The sequence below is a fragment of the Podarcis bocagei genome (genome assembly GCF_964188305.1).
Source record: "Podarcis bocagei genome assembly, chromosome: 4".
NCBI lineage: Eukaryota > Metazoa > Chordata > Lepidosauria > Squamata > Lacertidae > Podarcis > Podarcis bocagei.
The window spans coordinates 88,904,195-88,921,226 of NC_138128.1; the positions used below are offsets into that span (position 1 = coordinate 88,904,195).

General features: G+C 47.5%; 1 protein-coding gene across 4 annotated transcripts in view; it reads right to left on the reverse strand.

Moving 5' to 3' along the window:
• Positions 1-9,983, reverse strand: part of VCL (vinculin) — an 86,021-nt gene extending 76,038 nt beyond the window's left edge. The window contains exon 1 of one of the 4 annotated variants that reach the window (XM_081191571.1): positions 9,441-9,983. In XM_081191571.1, coding sequence (XP_081047697.1) covers positions 9,441-9,608 — 168 coding nt within the window. In that variant the 5' untranslated portion in view covers positions 9,609-9,983. The remainder of the gene's footprint in view (positions 1-9,440) is intronic. The other 3 variants (XM_081191572.1, XM_081191573.1, XM_081191574.1) reach the window with 3 other exon arrangements.
• Positions 9,984-17,032: the final 7,049 nt, after the last annotated feature.

The following is a 17,032-nucleotide window of genomic DNA, read 5'->3' on the forward strand; positions in this document are numbered from 1 at the left end:
TAGACCCGCGTCTGAGATCCCTGCATCGCAGGGGGTTGGGCTAGATGACCCTCAGGATCCCTTCTTTTCTGCGATTCTATGTATGAAGCAGTGCAGGCGAGGAGATCCAAACTCTCCCCCACCAGCCTGTTTTGTCTCTGTGTGGTTCCAATATAAGAAGTGAACCAAACTGAGGAGCAGAGTACCAGTGACAACAGAATGCATGAATGCAAGGCAGGGGAAAGTTCAGCTCCCCTCGCCTCCCTGCCCTTATTGATGTAAAAATGGAAGCCACCACCTGCTTTAATCGAGAACATGGAAAACATATGATTCAACAAGCATGGATGCTGGTGTCATGTCAGCTTTGGTCCTCTGGAGAAGGGGGAAGGAAGAGGAAGAGATCACTGCCTCTGGAGGAATTTGGCGACAGAGCTACATCTATGTTATTAGTGGTGGAGCAACAAGTGCTATACATTGGTACCTCGGGTTACATACGCTTCAGGTTACAGACTCTGGTAACCCAGAAATATTACCTCGGGTCAAGAACTTTGCTTCAGGATGAGAACAGAAATCATGCTCTGGCAGCGCGGTGGCAGCAGGAGGCCCCATTAGCTAAAGTGGTGCTTCAGGTTAAGAACAGTTTCAGGTTAAGAACGGACCACCAGAACGAATTAAGTTCTTAACCCGAGGTACCACTGTAGCTCCAGAAGGCCTTTGTCCTGGGAGCAGAACTTCCCTCTTGGCTGCTAAAGAAGAGAGACTTCTCCCTCTCCCTCCAGAGGCTGTGTTATTCCAGCTGCCGCAAAGAGACAATTAGGGTGAGTAATTAAATTTTCTTCCACTTGTTTATGATCAAGGACTTGCCGAGGGAAACACTAATTTACTAGAACCTTCTCCCTCTGATAGAAGCCACATTCAGCCACCTTCTGTTTTCCTTTAAAGCAGCTGCTTGTTCAAGAAATTTCCTGCCTCCTCAAGAACAGGACCACTGCTCTGAACAGCGTACCACTTAAGAAGAGTCTCTGAAGTAAGGCTGTCTGAAGTGATTTAGAAATTGGACGCACCCCAAAACAGTACGTTCTTTTGTTGACTTCTGGATACACAGGCAGAGGTCAATTCCAATGAAAGCTCCTCAAAATGGTGACATAATCAATAAGGTTAACACTGCCAGCCAATCACTAATTCCAGAAGACTTAAAGAGCAGTATCAAATCTACAGAGTCCAGACAAGTTATATCATTGCTGGGGGCAACACACACCCCACCTGACCCGGCCCGACCCTCCCATACATGAATGGAAAGCAGTTCCTTGCGGACACAGAGGAGGGAGGAGAATACCGTATTTTTCGCTCTATAAGACGCACCAGACCATAAGACGCACCTACTAGTTTTTGGAGGAGGAAAACAAGGGGGGAAATATTCTGAATCTCAGAAGCCAGAACAGCAAGAGGATCACTGCGCAGCGAAAGCAGCAATCCCTCTTGTTGTTCTGGCTTCAGCGATAGCTGCGCAGCCTGCATTCACTCCATAAGACGCACACACATTTCCCCTTACTTTTTAGGAGGGAAAAAGTGAGTCTTATAGAGCAAAAAATACGGTACTTCCTTCCAACAACATCCACAAGGAGGGGGGCAAGCTTGCAGGACTGCTGGGGTTCAGAAGGTATATAGAATTACTTCTGGTAAAAGGAAATAGATGAGTCCATGTGTGCAAACAAATACTGCTTAGAATCTCATCCAGCCTGCCAATTATAATTTATGAATGGAGTACAACCAATTTTTAAAGAGAGATCTAGCACTGACCACTTACAGGGAGTAAGCTCCATTAAATGCAATGGGACTTATAGTGTATAGGCTTACATAGTTGATGGCTGTATGGTATTTCCTCACTAAATCTGACTAGCATAGCCAACGTGCCCCAAACCTTTTAATAAGTGCAACTATCCCAGACGACGCAAGAATGCATACAACATTACTGTGTTCATTTAATACAGATTTCAGGTTCCTGACCTCTAAAATTAAGATTCAAGTCAAAGTGAGTTATAGTCCAACAACATCGTCCAAGGGGGAAAAGAATGAAACCCATTCACGACTGCCACCATCTTCATGCTAAATAAAGGTAAAGGTATCCCTGACCGTTAGGTCCAGTCGCGGATGACTCTGGGGTTGCACGCTCATCTCGCTGTATAGGCCAAGGGAGCTGGTGTTTGTCCGCAGACAGCTTCCAGGTCATGTGGCCAGCATGACTAAGTTGCTTCTGGAGAAACCAGAGCAGCGCACGGAAATGCCGTTTACCTTTCCACCGGAGCGGTACCTATTTAACTACTTGCACTTTGACATGCTTTTGAACTGCTAGGTTGGCAGGAGCTGGGACTCAGCAACGGGAGCTCACCCCGTCACAGGGATTAGAACCGCCGACCTTCTGATCGGCAAGCCCAAGAGGCTCAGCGGTTTAGACCACAGCGTCACCTGCGTCCCTTCGTGCTAAATAATCAGACCTAAATGAAAAGAGCAATAGTTTGGAACTTTGTTTTTCATTTTTAAATCAAGATCCACTACATTTGGCAGAACACCCATATCAGAAGTTCAAAACTGAATTTAAACAACATGTGATGTGTCGCAAAAGTTGTATGTTCAAATGAAATTCCACATCTCAGATTTCAGTCATCTTAAATAATAAATGCTACTTTATGCCCTGAAGCACTATCAAGGGAAACTCCACACTTAGCAAACATTGGAGTACCGTAAATGCTGAAAACACACCTACCATCAAGAAAAGAAAGATAAGGAAGTTAATTTTACATCGGTTTGCACATACATGTCTTTGACCTTAGTTCAGATAAAAGCATGATTTATTTATTTGTTTAAAAGGGGAGTGCCAAGTTCAATGTTGCAATTAAACAACATTGATATATCATTGATATATCCTCCCTTCCCCCCCAAAAAACCCTCAAAGCAATTCTTCAAATAGCCTCACACATCCTTTCCCAACCTGGTGCTGTACAGATGATGCTGAACTATAACTCCCATCAGCCCAAGCCAGCGTGGCCAATGGAAGCCCAACAACTGTTGGAAGGCAATAGTTTAAAAGTGGCTGTACTTGTATAATAGAATACTGTCATGTAACAAGAGTATTTGCATATACAGTAGTACCTTGGTTTACAACCATAATCCGTTCCAGAGGCCTGTTTGTAAACCAAGACAGGTTGTAACCCAAGGCGCACTTTCGCCAAAGGGGCCTCCCAAAACAATTTGTTCGCAATCCCCCCCAAAATGCGTTGTAATCCAAAAAAAGGCTGCAAACCGGGACACACACTTCCGGGTTTCATGTGTTTGTAATTCAAAATGTATGCAAACCAAGGTACCACTATATTGGTTTGCTTTGGCCCATAGCAAAATCATGCCTGGTGTGAGTTTTGAACTTACACTCAGATTACATTCTTTATAAGTGAAATCCTAAAATGAGAGGAAGTAAGGCCCACTGAGCTCAGTGCAATTTACACATGAGTAAACACACTTAGAATTGCTCTGTTAGCACTATCCTAAATCAGCTCCTGATGCACATCAAAGTAATGAAGTGTTTTTAGAGAGTCAATCCAATTCTACCCTGCCACACTCAAGCACACAGACTTCAGCAAGAATAACACAAGCAGACGTTTTCAGCACAAGAGCTAAAGCATTATCCTACCCCTTACTAAAATTTTGCAGTGAAGCACAGAATTAATTTCAATTAACAAACAGCCCCAAGCCCAGCTATCCAATGCACAGAGACCTCATTAAAGTTGCATGTTTGAAAGCAGAAAACGGAAGGGTTAAAAAGTGACAAGAGCTCTTCTTCCCGGACTTGAATTCATGAAAAGTGATCCAACCTGTTTATCCCCCACTTGCAATTTTAAAAGTTGGCTTCCGAAAGAAATTGGTTCAGTATGGCTCCCTCAAGAGATTAGCACTGGTTTCTGAACATCAACAATACTGAGCTACGATACAGTGGCGGAACACATCGTGGTAAAACGCAACCTCAGCATCCGTTCAGAAATAAATGCCGCCAACATGCCAACAACATTGCAATCCAGCCTCATACAAGCTATAAACCTTGCAAGTCAAAGAAAGTTGGTGGTTTGTTTCCCCTGCACCGACAGATGCAACAAACCAACCACATGCAAGAGAAAAGCGCATGTAAGAAAATCAGTTCTAACCACTTCACCGCTAAGGAAAAGCAACTGGCAGTATAATGTGGGAACAAGCTCCACCCACCGCCTGCTCTTACAGAAACATAGAAAATATGCGTAATATTCAGAATCGGAATCCACAAACTGTGCCATATTACTGGCATTTAGATACCGACAAGATGAAATAAGAACAAAAGAAGAGTTTGCTGGATCAGGCCAATCCAATCCAGCATCTTGGTCTCACAGTGGCCAACCAGATGCCTACGGGAAACCAGGGAGCAGAACATTTAATAATACTAATAATAAATTTTATTTATACCCCGCCCTCCCCAGCCAGAGCAAGGCTCAGGGCGGCTAACACCAATAAAATTACAATAAAACATAATTGGGGGGGGGGGAGAGAAACAAACAAAAACCAGTTTATTAAAATATGGGTTAAAATACAATTTAAAATGCAGCCTCATTTTAATAGTAGCCCGTAAATCAAAACCATAAGCGGAGGGAAGCATAAGGGTCAGACTGAGTCCAAACCAAAGGCCAGGCGGAACAGCTCTGTCTTGCAGGCCCTGCGGAAAGATGTCAAGTCCCGCAGGGCCCTAGTCTCTTGTGACAGAGCGTTCCACCAAGTCGGGGCCAGTACTGAAAAGGCCCTGGCCCTAGTTGAGACCAATCTAACCACCTTGCAACTTGGGACCTCCAAAGTGTTGTCATTTGTGGACCTTAAGGTCCTCCGCGGGGCATACCAGGAGAGGCGGTCCCGTAGGTAGGTGGGTCCTAGGCCACACAGGGCTTTAAAGGTCAAAACCAGCACCTAAGACCTGACGCTGTAAAGCACTGGTAAAGCACTGGGTGAATGTGATCTGCACAAGAGCCAATCCCCTCCCATGATTTCCCATATTTTTGAACACTGCTGCCTTCCCAACTGTGGAGGCAGAGCATAGGCTAGTAGCCACCGATAGCCCTCTCCTCCAGGAATTTATCTGATCCTCTTTTAAAGCTGTCCAAGTTGGTGGCCAATCGATTCCAAAACGAATTCTGGTGCCGTGAGGTTGTAAGCAACTGTTGCATTTGGGGCTGTTGAACTATCTGTCTAATTACCGTATTTTTTGCTCTATAAGACTGATTTTTTCCCTCCTAAAAAGTAAGGGGAAATGTGTGTGCGTCTTATGGAGCGAATACAGGCTGCGCAGCTATCCCAGAAGCCAGAACAGCAAGAGGGATCGCTGCTTTCGCTGCGCAGCGATCCCTCTTGCTGTTCTGGCTTCTGGCATTCAGAATATTTTTTTTTCTTGTTTTCCTCCTACAAAAACTAGGTGCGTCTTATGGTCTGGTGCGTCTTATAGAGCGAAAAATACGGTAACAGCACGCACAAAACCCAATCGATACGAAAGGATTTACAACTCTGCAAAAGACACAGGTGGCGTGGGCTTGAACTGAAAATATGCACCAAGCATCATTGGGCTTTTTAAATGTAAGAGATCCCTCCCCCTTGCAAAAGAATGCGCAGAGAGAATGTGTGTCAAATATGTAGCATGATGAAGTAAGCAGGGGCAGTATATGAATGGGCAACAAGAGTTCTGAATGGGCAACAATAGAAGGGGCAGGGGGAGAATCCTGCATGAACTCCATGGAGAAAGAGTGGAGAAAGAACAATACATACCCAGGACTCAGCTATAAAGTTGCAAATAAAACGTTTTAAGTGTACTTTAAGTGCAATACACAATGTGACACTAGATGGCAGTGGTGAGCCTTATGGCAAATTCAATGTATTTTTTTAACACTTTTTTAAAAAATCATTTTCATGTGTGTGTAGATCCCAACACAGTCTACCTGAAGAAAATGGGAGAACTGGAGAACACACATGCCTCCCAACCTACCAACCCTGGTGGTTGGCGACTGTCCAATACAATATTTTGGGATTCGGGGATGTTTTCTGAAGCTGTTCCACTTGCAATTTGCTTCTATCTGCCTGGAAGGGGACTGTGGGAAAAGCTGGAAAGGAGAGTGGGGAATGCGTGCCAAGACCAGAAGTCGCAGAGACTGAAGCTTCAAAGGAACAGTAGCTCAAGTAAGCATCATAGAACGAATGTCGTGGATCCATAACAGCGTTGCTTATTCTCACTCGCAAGGGAAAGGTGTAATAAGGACAGGGAAGGACTTGTCAATGAAAGGGCAGGAATGCAAAGGGGGAACCCTACACCCAGCCGCCCACAGTGAAACTGATCTAACACAGGAAAAGAGTTTGTAAACTGGAATCTTCCGTTTGCTGCCACCGCTAACTGGCTGCGGAAAATTAATTGGTTGGGTATTATCTCTGGCCATTGAGTTTCCTAAATCTTTTTAAAGATGCAGTAAGGGGAAAGGCACTGTTTGGACCTGAAAGGATAGGAACTTTATCAAAAGAAAGTGGTGATTCAGAGTATCTAAGGCAGGGGTCAGCAAACTTTTTCAGCAGGGGGCCGGTCCGCTGTCCCTCAGACCTTGTGGGAGGCCAGACTATATTTTGAAGAAAAAATGAACAAATTCCTATGCCCCACAAATAACCCAGAGATGCATTTTAAATGAAAGGACACATTCTACTCATGTAAAAACACGCTGATTCCTGGACTGTCCGTGGGCCAGATTGAGAAGGCGATTGGGCCAGATCCGGCCCCCGGGTCTTAGTTTGCCTACCCATGATCTAAGGCCTAAGGAAGGGGGAAGGGGTAGAACAGTCAGGCTGAAGGGCTGGTCAAGGCGGATTTGAAGGGAACAACACTGTCACTGCAGGAGCAGACGTAAATATGAGGTACTACAACACTAGAAGAAGTGTAGAGCCTTGCAAGAGCTTCCTTTGGGAACAAGACAATGATTTAGAGGGGATGGAAAGTTGAGGGAAATGCAGGGCAGGGGAAGAAATGGGAGGAGGGGCAGCTGTGCAGTCAGTCCCTTGTTTCCAGATCCCTCAGCACCGCAGAGCATGCTCTCAAAGAAAATGACCCCCAGCCCAACATTCGCAACAGTTTTATAAGTCTGGCCTGGTATCAAATAACAGTTAAAAAGGTAAAGGACCCCTGGAAGGTTAAGTCCAGTCAAAGGCGGCTATGGGGTTGTGGCACTCATCTAGCTTTCAGGCGTTTGTCCACAGACAGCTTTCAGGGTCATGTGTGCAGCATGACTAAACTGCTTCTGGCGCAACAGGACACCGTGGCAGGTGCCAGAGCGCACGGAAATGCCGTTTACCTTCCTGCCACAGCGGTACCTATTTATCTACTTGCACTGGTGTGCTTTCGAACTGCTAGGTTGGCAGGAACTGGGACAGAGCAACAAGAGCTCACCCCGTTGCGGGGGTTCGAACCGCCAACCTTCTGATTGGCAAGCCCAAGAGGCTCAGTGGTTTAGATCACAGCGCCACCCGACTACCCCATCAAGTAACAATGCTAAGGGGCAAAGGGGGTGGAGTAGGAACAGCGAGAGAGTGATGCCGCCCCTCTGTTATTTTATTTTATTTTTAAAAAACCTCCTTCACAGAAACACAATAAAACATTATCCCAATAATACATTGCCACTGTCATAGCTGGCGAAGACCGTGCAGGAAAAAGGTGGGTCAGGGAACCGGGGCATCACCATTCAGAGGCAGCATCAGAAAATTGTGCAATCCACGACACAGCACAGTTGGTAAAGCATGAGGCTCTAAATGTCAGGTCAGGATTGTGGATTCAAGTCCCACATGGGGGCAAAAGATTCCTGCCTTGCACAGGGTTTGGCTAGATGACCCCTGGTGTCCCTTCCAACTCTACAATTCTATGATACTATGAAAAGCAAGCCTTGCCAGGAAGCTGGAGCCAGGGCACACAGTGGAAAGGGTCATAGTTCAGCGGCAGAGCGTCTGCCCATGTGCAGAAGGTTTGACTGCCCACCCCACCCCCCAACATCTCCAAGTAGGGCCGGGAGAGGTCACAGTCTTAAACCCTGGATTCAGTGTAAGGGAATACTAAGCTATGTAGGTTAAGGATACAACTCAGCATAACAGTAGCTTCCGACATTCCTAAGAGGAGGAAGTAAGAGAGCCAGGAGGAGAATGCAAGATGGCATGTGTAGCATTCTCTCTTTGCAGAAGAGGGGGGAAATGCAGAGTTTGAGAAGGAGAAACACCCAGGACTGGGACTTATTCAGATCCTATCTACCTTCAGCAAGGAATTCACAGAAATAACTTTGAACGATACCTGTTGGGCTTACTTTTAAGCGTTTCATAAAACATGGAGATCTACAAATGAAACTATTCTGGTCTGCCAAGGTATGGGAAACAGCTCTTTGAGGAAAAATTAACTCATAAGTTACTGGTCTTGAGAGGCCAACACAAGGAGGACAAATTTATTTCTACTTGGTTATGATTTAATAGTGTATATCACTAACCGAGAACACGAACAATCACCTCCTCCAGCTTTCAAATGGATTTGGCTGCTTTAATTGGCTAGCACTCTTTGAGGTGGCGCCTTTACGGTTCTCCAGGGATAGTTTTAGGTTATATTCTGAGAGTTATGATTAACGCACCCCGTTAAGGTCCTGTTGAGGTATTTATATCCCTGGCTTCTTCTGCTATCAGTTATTATTCTGTATTCTTTTGATTCCGTAAGCTTTGTGAATCATATTCTGAATCACCCGGCCTGCTGTCCTACGATCGCTGTTCGACTTTAAACTCAACTAAAATTAACTTTAAAAAAAACAAACTTTTTTGTTGTTTGAAAGCAAGTTTGGGTGTGTCAAGCAACTAAACGGGAGTTTGATAAGGAGGAGGAAGGCAGAAGGGGAAACTTGTCAGGAAGCCTTGGAAGGAATTTTTCCTCCCTCCTTCCTTTTTTGCTGGGTGGAGGAAAGAGAAGACCTTTTAACCTGGAAAGTCAACATGGGACAGCTCAGCCATTTCCCAGCCAGTGAGGCAAGACCAGGAACACACCAAGGGGATTAATCAAGACTCCTCCTGCAGTGACAACTTCGTTGCTGCCAGAACTTTTTCTTGCATTCCCTAAACACACTCTCTTTTTTTGCGGGGGAGGGGGACTTAAGGTGGGGCCCAATTGAAGTTTGCTGGGACACACACAGAGAGACAAACACTCCGCCATCAAACAGACAGCCAAGCTCCCTAATGCAGTTTTTGCATTAGGGAGCTTTGGGAGACCAAGAGGCTTGGGTGTGTGTTTTCATTTGTTTATTTTAAGAGAGCCGCGTTTCTTCCGCAATGAAATTAAGAATCCCGAGCCTCCCAGGCAGGCAGGCAGGCAAGCGAGCGAGCTGGCTCTGTCTCTCTCAACTCACCCGGACCAGGTTGCTCACGGCGGATTGCACGGCGGCCACGGGAGCGGTGAGATCCGGGATGGCCTTGCCGTCCACCTCGCCCTCTTCGTGCATGATGACCAGGTGGGAGATCTGCTGCGCCACCGGCTCCAGGATACTCTCGATCGTGCGGGTGTGGAAGACGGGCATGGTTGCTCACGTTCCCACGACGGTGCAAAGGAGAAGCAATCGATTTGTGTAACTTCTGCGAGTGAAAAGCGGGCAGTTCCCCCCAGGTTTGGAACAAAACTGGCTGAAAATATATATACAGGTTTATCTTCTTCTTTTTCTCCACCCCACCCAGCTCCCTTGAAGAAGTCTCCGCGGACGCCCAGCCTCTCCCGCAGCGCCTTCCCAACTCCTCGCCCGGCAGCGCTGACTGACGCCCCTTCTGCAGGCAGGCGGCGCTTTTCAGCCGGCGCAGCCTAACCCGTTCCCTGCCCTTCCCTTGCATTCCTCCTGCAACCCTGGGCAGAAGGGGACCTTCTGTCTCCGCCTCCTCCCCGCCTCGGCCAATGATGGAAGGCCAACCCTCGCTTTCATTGGAGGAGCGCCCGCGTCGATCTGCATTCCGACTCCACCCCCTGGGTCCTCCCTGCCCTCGCCTTCTCCTTCCCCCTCCCTCCACCTTTTCTCTTTCCAGCTCTCCTGCCCAAAGGAGGTTTGGTTGCTCCGACACTGGTTTTCCCAGCGTTGGAGGTGACGTCAGACATTCTGGAGTCCATATAAGGAGATGGTGAAAGCCAGGGCGTTTGGGAGGGGGGAGAGGGGCGGAGGAGGATTCCACTGCGGGGGACGACCCCTCCCCTCCTCCTCCCCCGCGCGCATCCCTATCCCTATACAAGTAGCATATAGCTTACTTGTAGCCTCAGAGGCTGGTTCCATGCGCGTATACTTGGAAAGATGAATTCCCAACTACTTTTAGTGGACTAAGTTACGTGTGCAAGAAGATGCCAGCCTTCTGTGCAGGGAAAACAATTATTCGGAGTAATATGGAGCGCAGGGAGTGGGGCAGAACTGGAGCAGAGGGGGCAGATCATGTTCTTGCCAGTACCAACACTCCACCCAATAAGTCAAAGATTTAAGTTTATTTGTTGTGGTGACCACATCGAAACTTATTTGTGGGAGCAGGGGTCTACATTTTAACATACATGTGTACAGCGGCGTAGCGTGAGTTGTCAGCACCCGGGGCAACGCAAGTAATTTGCGCCCCCTAACCCGGGGCAAGGCAAGTAATTTGCACCCCCCCCCTAACCTGTGAGTTGCCGCTGGCGCTGCCGCGCAAACAACGCTGCTTGCCCGGAGGAGGATGGAGGCAGAAGCAGCTGCCGCCTGTGGCTGGGCCGAGGGGATGGCGGCGGCGGCAGGGTGCAGAGGCTGCCACTGCCCGGCCAGGCGTCGGTGGCGGCGTCGGCGCTGCTGCAGCGGCTGCTCCTCCTGCGAGCAGTGAGCGGAGCGCAGCCACAGCGACGGCAGGGGGCGCGTGCGCTAGGGCGCAAGGCTGGCGGCGGCGGTGGCGGCGGGGAGCCCGGCGGAGGAAGGAACTTGTCCCTTCCCTCTGGACTCGCGCCCCCCCAGATGTTGCGCCCGGTGCGGCCGGCACCCCTGGCACCCCCCACGCTACGCCACTGCATGTGTATTACATTGTATTTCAACAGTGGATCTCTGCATATTTTGCACAATGTGCACAGAATACTTCTATTTCCTTTTTGGATGAAATGACCAGGATGGTTGCAACAACAAATAAAGTCAGACTTTGTATAATAAGCACAGGTATTGCGCAAGTCGGCCTGCTTGGTGGTAAAGGTGGCCGGCAATAATGAGGGGAATTAGGGTGCCAACTCTCTTGACGGGCTGTGCTGGCACGGGGTCGGTGCATTTATTGATGCACAGGAACTGGGCAAATGGGCAAATGCTTTACCCATAGCAACCGCTGTAGCTATTTTGGTCATTAGGTAATGGTAAAGGTACCCCTGCCCGTACGGGCTAGTCGTGTCCGACTCTGGGGTTGCGCGCCCATCTCGCTTAAGAGGCCGGGGGCCAGCGCTGTCCGCAGACACTTCCAGGTCACGTGGCCAGCGTGACAAGCTGCATCTGGCGAGCCAGCACAGCACACGGAAACGCCGTTTACCTTCCCGCTAGTAAGCGGTCCCTATTTATCTACTTGCACCCGGGGGTGCTTTTGAACTGCTAGGTTGGCAGGCGCTGGGACCGAGCAACGGGAGCGCACCCCGCCTCAGGGATTCGAACCGCCAACCTGACGATTGGCAAGTCCTAGGCGCTGAGGTTTTACCCACAGCGCCACCCGCGTCCCATTTTGGTCATTATCTCTGAGTAAATACGTGCTAGATTGGGCTGGACAGCAGCAATCGTCAGCTGCTAAAGCCATCCCACGTACTTTAAATCTGTTTGCTCTGAAAATGCGTTGTGGGTTTGCCTCCCTTTCATAGAATCGTAGAGTTGGAAGGTACCCTTAGGGTCATTTAGTCCAACCCTCTGCAATGCAGGGATCTCAACTAAAGATGGTGCCTTCCCTGTGGAACACCCTCCCACCAGATGTCAAAGAGAACAACTACCAGGCTTTTGGAAGACATCTGAAGGCAGCCCTGTTTCAGGTAGTTTTTAATGTTTGATGTATTATAGTATTTTAATATTCTTTTGGAAGCCGCCCAGAGTGGCTGCGGAAGCCCAGCCAGATGGGTGGGGTATAAATAAATAAATAATAATAATAATAATAATAATAATAATAATAATAATAATATTATTAAGTAAAAGGTCGATATTGGCTCCTAAACTGGACCTGAGTGCGCATTATTCCAAGGAAAGGGTTTCCCTAATGGCTGTATTTAGTCTTGCACTGGGAAATTGAATTCTATTCCCTTAGTCTGTTTCAACTGGGCCAGCCAAGCTGTCTTCTCAATAGGCCAAAGCTACTCTTTTGGACTTGAACAGGAACTCAACAGTATCAGTATCTCTTAAAGCTAAGTGCTACCCATCTTCCTGTCAGTTTTTTATAAAACCGCACATGCCATAGCAGGAAGGGAGGGGCTGTTAAACCACTTCCCCCTTTGCTGTATGCCTTTGAAGAAATGACTTGCAGTAATATTTACATTAAGGTGGCACGGGTAACGCTGATGTGCCACCTTTTACAACAAATTTATGTCAAGGAGTTGCACAGACCCTTTGTTGCGTGGATGACTGACCATTGCGCCATAATAGAATTTCCATGTTTGGCAGGAGAATTGCTGCAGCCTGTATTTTCCCTTCTGTACCCCAATCATTAGCTAAATCCTGGCCTTCATTAATTATGAACATTCACCAGCTTCCTAGAATTATGAGCACCTTTGCACCCCCAGCCTCTGGTACCCTGGATCGAAAACAATATGGCAGGGAGCAGCCCCACGCTAGCCGAAGGAGGACAGTAGGCAAGTTGCTGCTTATGAATCGTACAGAGTAGTAGATTTATACTCACATTGCAATCGAAGATATCGGCTGCGTGACTGCCATATCCAGTATATGTGCTCAGCCTGGAAGCGGGGGGGGGGGGGGGGACATACGGCGAAACATTAAAGAGCATCCCAGGACCCATCAACGAGGGACTGTGCCATCAGCAAAGCCCGTATGCCACTAACACATAAAGTAGCCAATGAACTTGTGAGAATGAGCACACACCCAGCACAAAGCCGTATGAAAGCAGCTGCGTGCAGGCAGGTGTACATGAGGGTCTGTGGGTTGGTGTGACGGGGTTTAAAGGAATCTTAGAAGTGCTACCCCATTCCCCAGCTGGGTAGCACTGACACTGATCCTAGGGCCAGCCCTGTCACTAGGCAGAGGAAGGCAGCTGCCCCAGGCAGCAGATGCTGCTGGAGGACACACAGCATCCGCCTAAGCTAACCTTCGGCCATCAGGTGCAAAAGGAGCGTGCAGTCCATGGACAGTGTGTGGAGAAAGGTTCAGTTGCCAGGGCCGTCAGCTCCTGCATCCAGAATTGGTACATATGTGTGGAATCCTGCCCTTCGTCTTAAGCAGCCAATGTCTTTGACCAGCCCTGCTCTCAGGTGTGTGACAGCATGGCAAGCCTGAGGCAAAGGAGGAGACTAGAATACCCCAAAGACCACCTCTCCCCATATGAAGCGACCCAGAGCCTGAAGTCACCCTTCTTTATGTGCCTCCTCCACGTGAGGTCTGGAAGGTGGCAACACAAGAACAGGCCTTTTCCGTGGTGGCTCCCTGTTTGTGGAGTGCTCTCCCCAGAGAGCCTCGCCTGGCACCTTCATTATGAACCTTTAGGTGCCAGGTTAAAATATTCCTTTTCAACCAGGCCTTTGGCTGATTGACATTTGATGCCCTTTTTAAAAAAAGGGGGGGGGGATTATTGGTTTTGTTTTGTTTACTTTTTATTACACCTTTTGTGTTCTTTATGTTGTGACCCGCCGTGAGATCTACGGATGTAGGGCAGATACAAATTTAATAAATAAGATAGCATAGCACCCTATCCAAATTCCACATACATAAACCAATTGGACTGACAATTGAATCTTCAGTGTTGCCTACCCTACAACATTTCTCCGATGAAAATAGGGATGTCCTGTACAACAACAACAACAACAACAACAACAACAACAACAACAACAACAACAACAACAACAACAACAACATATACCCTGTCCATCTGACTGGGTTGCCCCAGCCACTCTGGGCAGCTTCCAACATATATAAAAACATAATAAAACATTAAACATTTTAAAAACTTCCCTTTGCAGGGCTGCCTTCAGATGTCTTTGAGAGGTTGTATAGTTACTGATCTCCTTGGCTCGGGGGTCGCATAACTCCGTACCTTTCAATATTTCTCTGATGGAAATAGGAATGCTCTAAGGAAAAGCAGGACATTCCAGGATCCAATCAGAAATCAGGACGGCTTTTGAAAATCTGGGACTGTCCCTGGAAAATGGGGATACTTGGAGGGTCTGATGTTTGTGTCCCCACCAGACCTGAGGAAGCAGGGAAGATTTGGGGCAAGGGCAAAGGAAAGGCAACCGTAGCAGAATAGCTGGGGGCGTAGAAAGAACATTCAGGGGCTACTTTTGAGCCTATCTGCTTGACATGGTTGCTTCACTCCAATGTGTGATGTTCACACCCCTCCTTGACCCCTTGAGGGAAGAGAACCTTGCAGTTTCTACAGTTCCATGATTCTATGATTTTATTTTGTTACAGCAAAGTTATTCCTCTTTTGTTTCATTAATTGGTTATACAGTCTCCGGCAAATGGGAGTTTGTAATTGGATATAAGCTCCTTTGTGAAGAAATATACCAGAGGCTTCGTAAAAAAATCTGGAGGGATAATTAAAACATCCTCCGAAAAGGCTCTTTCATGGTCGTACTAGACAATGTAACCCCCCCCCCCCCCGCTGCCTATTTCAGTGTGATCACTCACTATTAATGGCTGTGAGTTTAAGCAGCCTTTGCTGTTCTAAATCACAAATGGGAATTATATATTCGATTTTCATCATGCCAGACATTGCATCCATTATTACTATTTTGCATTCAAAGTAATTACTCATTTACTCAGTATGGATTGCAGATAATAAGCACACAACAGTGAAGAACACTGGAATATAGTCACTTCATTTATGTGACCTAATCATCCATTACATTCTATGATAGGGAAATATACAACCTTTGGTGTAAAGATATCACCCCAGGCTTTTGAAACTTAAAAAAAAGAACGAAAACTGCAAGCAAAAGACCCCCTGCTTTTCATTTTAAAGAACACACACCGGTTTATTCATTCAGAGTTCAATGCTGTGATCATATAGGTTCTGCTGATAGAAAACAGATGCTCTTGGGCTTTATAAACAGCTGCTTTATATGGAATACAGCTTCTTCTGCTACTGTATCTATAAAAATACACAGCTATAGACCTGTGAACATGTTTCATGGGTTGTGCAGTGGTGCACATCCAAATGCACATTGGAGTATGTGGAAATTCTGCCTCTTATTTTACTTCACAAACAAAGCCCTGACATTCATTTACAAGGACTCCCAGAGGTGAGCAGAAAAAGCAAACCCATTATGTGAGTCAAAATCCTATTAAACATTCTCACTGCAATTAATCCAGAACGCAGCAACGAGACTGGTGACTGTGAATGGCCGCCGAGACCACATAACATTGGTCTTGAAAGACCTACGTACATTGGCTCCCAGTACATTTCCGAGCACAATTCAGAGTGTTGGTGCTGACCTTTAAAGCCCTAAACGGCCTCGGTCCAGTATACCTGAAGGAGCATCTCCACCCCTATCATTCAGCCCGGACACTGAGGTCCAGCTCCGAGGGCCTTCTGGCGGTTCCCTCACTGTGAGAAGTGAGGTTACAGGGAAGAAGGCAGAGGGCCTTCTCAGTAGTGACGCCCTCCCATCAGATGTCAAGGAAATAAACAACTATCTGACTTTTGGAAAACATTTGAAGGCAGCCCTGTTTAGGGAAGTTTTTAATGTCTGGTGTTTTATTATATTTTAAATATTTTGTTGGAAGCCACCCAGAGTGGCTGGGGAAACCCAGCCAGATGGGTTGGGTATAAACAGTGGCAGAGCTTCATGCTCCAGCACTGGGGGGCGGAGAGCAGGCGGGAGCGGGGCTGGCGTGCATCCAGGGGCATGGGGCGTGTCCTGGAGGTGGGGCACGCCGCCTGCAAGGGCGTGGTGCCCAGCACGGGTGGGGGGACAGCCGCGATGGCACCCCACCGAGATCACGCTGCCGGGGTGGTGCGCTCTCCCCGTATTCCTCTTCCTCCGCCAGTGGGTATAAATTAATTTATTATTATTAGTAGTAGTATTAGTAGTAGTATTAAGCTAGCTGGTTTGGGGTGGGTGGACAAGCGTCAGGAGGGGTTGTGGGTGGGGATGGGCTTTAATTATTTTCCTCTGCTGCCAACCTGTTTCGAATCAGAGACCCCAAAGCCTACTATTCAAAATGGGAGGAAAACTCCAGGAAGCACAAATGGAAGTAGCAGGCATGGAGGATTCCCAGTTCTGACTGGGACACAGTGGGGCCAAAAAATTTAAAGAAGTGCACCCCTCATTCCCTAGTTCCAGTGGCGTGCGGTGGAAATTGTGAGATCCTGACATTGCGCATGTGAGCATTGTAGCTCCCTAAGCCAGACAGAAGCTTCCCGGGCTTTGCGAAGGATGTGCCAGGGCTCAAATAGGATGCTGGAGTCTTCCTGCATCAGGTATCAGGATTTTGGACCCATCAGAGCATCGCATTTCCTTGCCTAAACTGGGCAGAAGCTGGGCTTTGTGAAGGAGGCACCAGGGAACATTTAGGGGCTTGCCTAGTCCCCTGAGTCCAGTGACTGCACACCACTATTTGTGTCTGAAATATACTCGGAGTCGAGAGTGGATTTCATGCTCTTTATTCAGCTCATAGTGGTGAAGAGGAATGAATGTTCCCCCAAAGTATCTGCTTTATATACATTATTTACACAATGGGCTGGATGTGACTGGCTAATTCTGAGATTCTCCTGCAGGCCAATCAGGTTGTGGATTCACTTCCATCTGGAACTGGGTTGGGTGGCT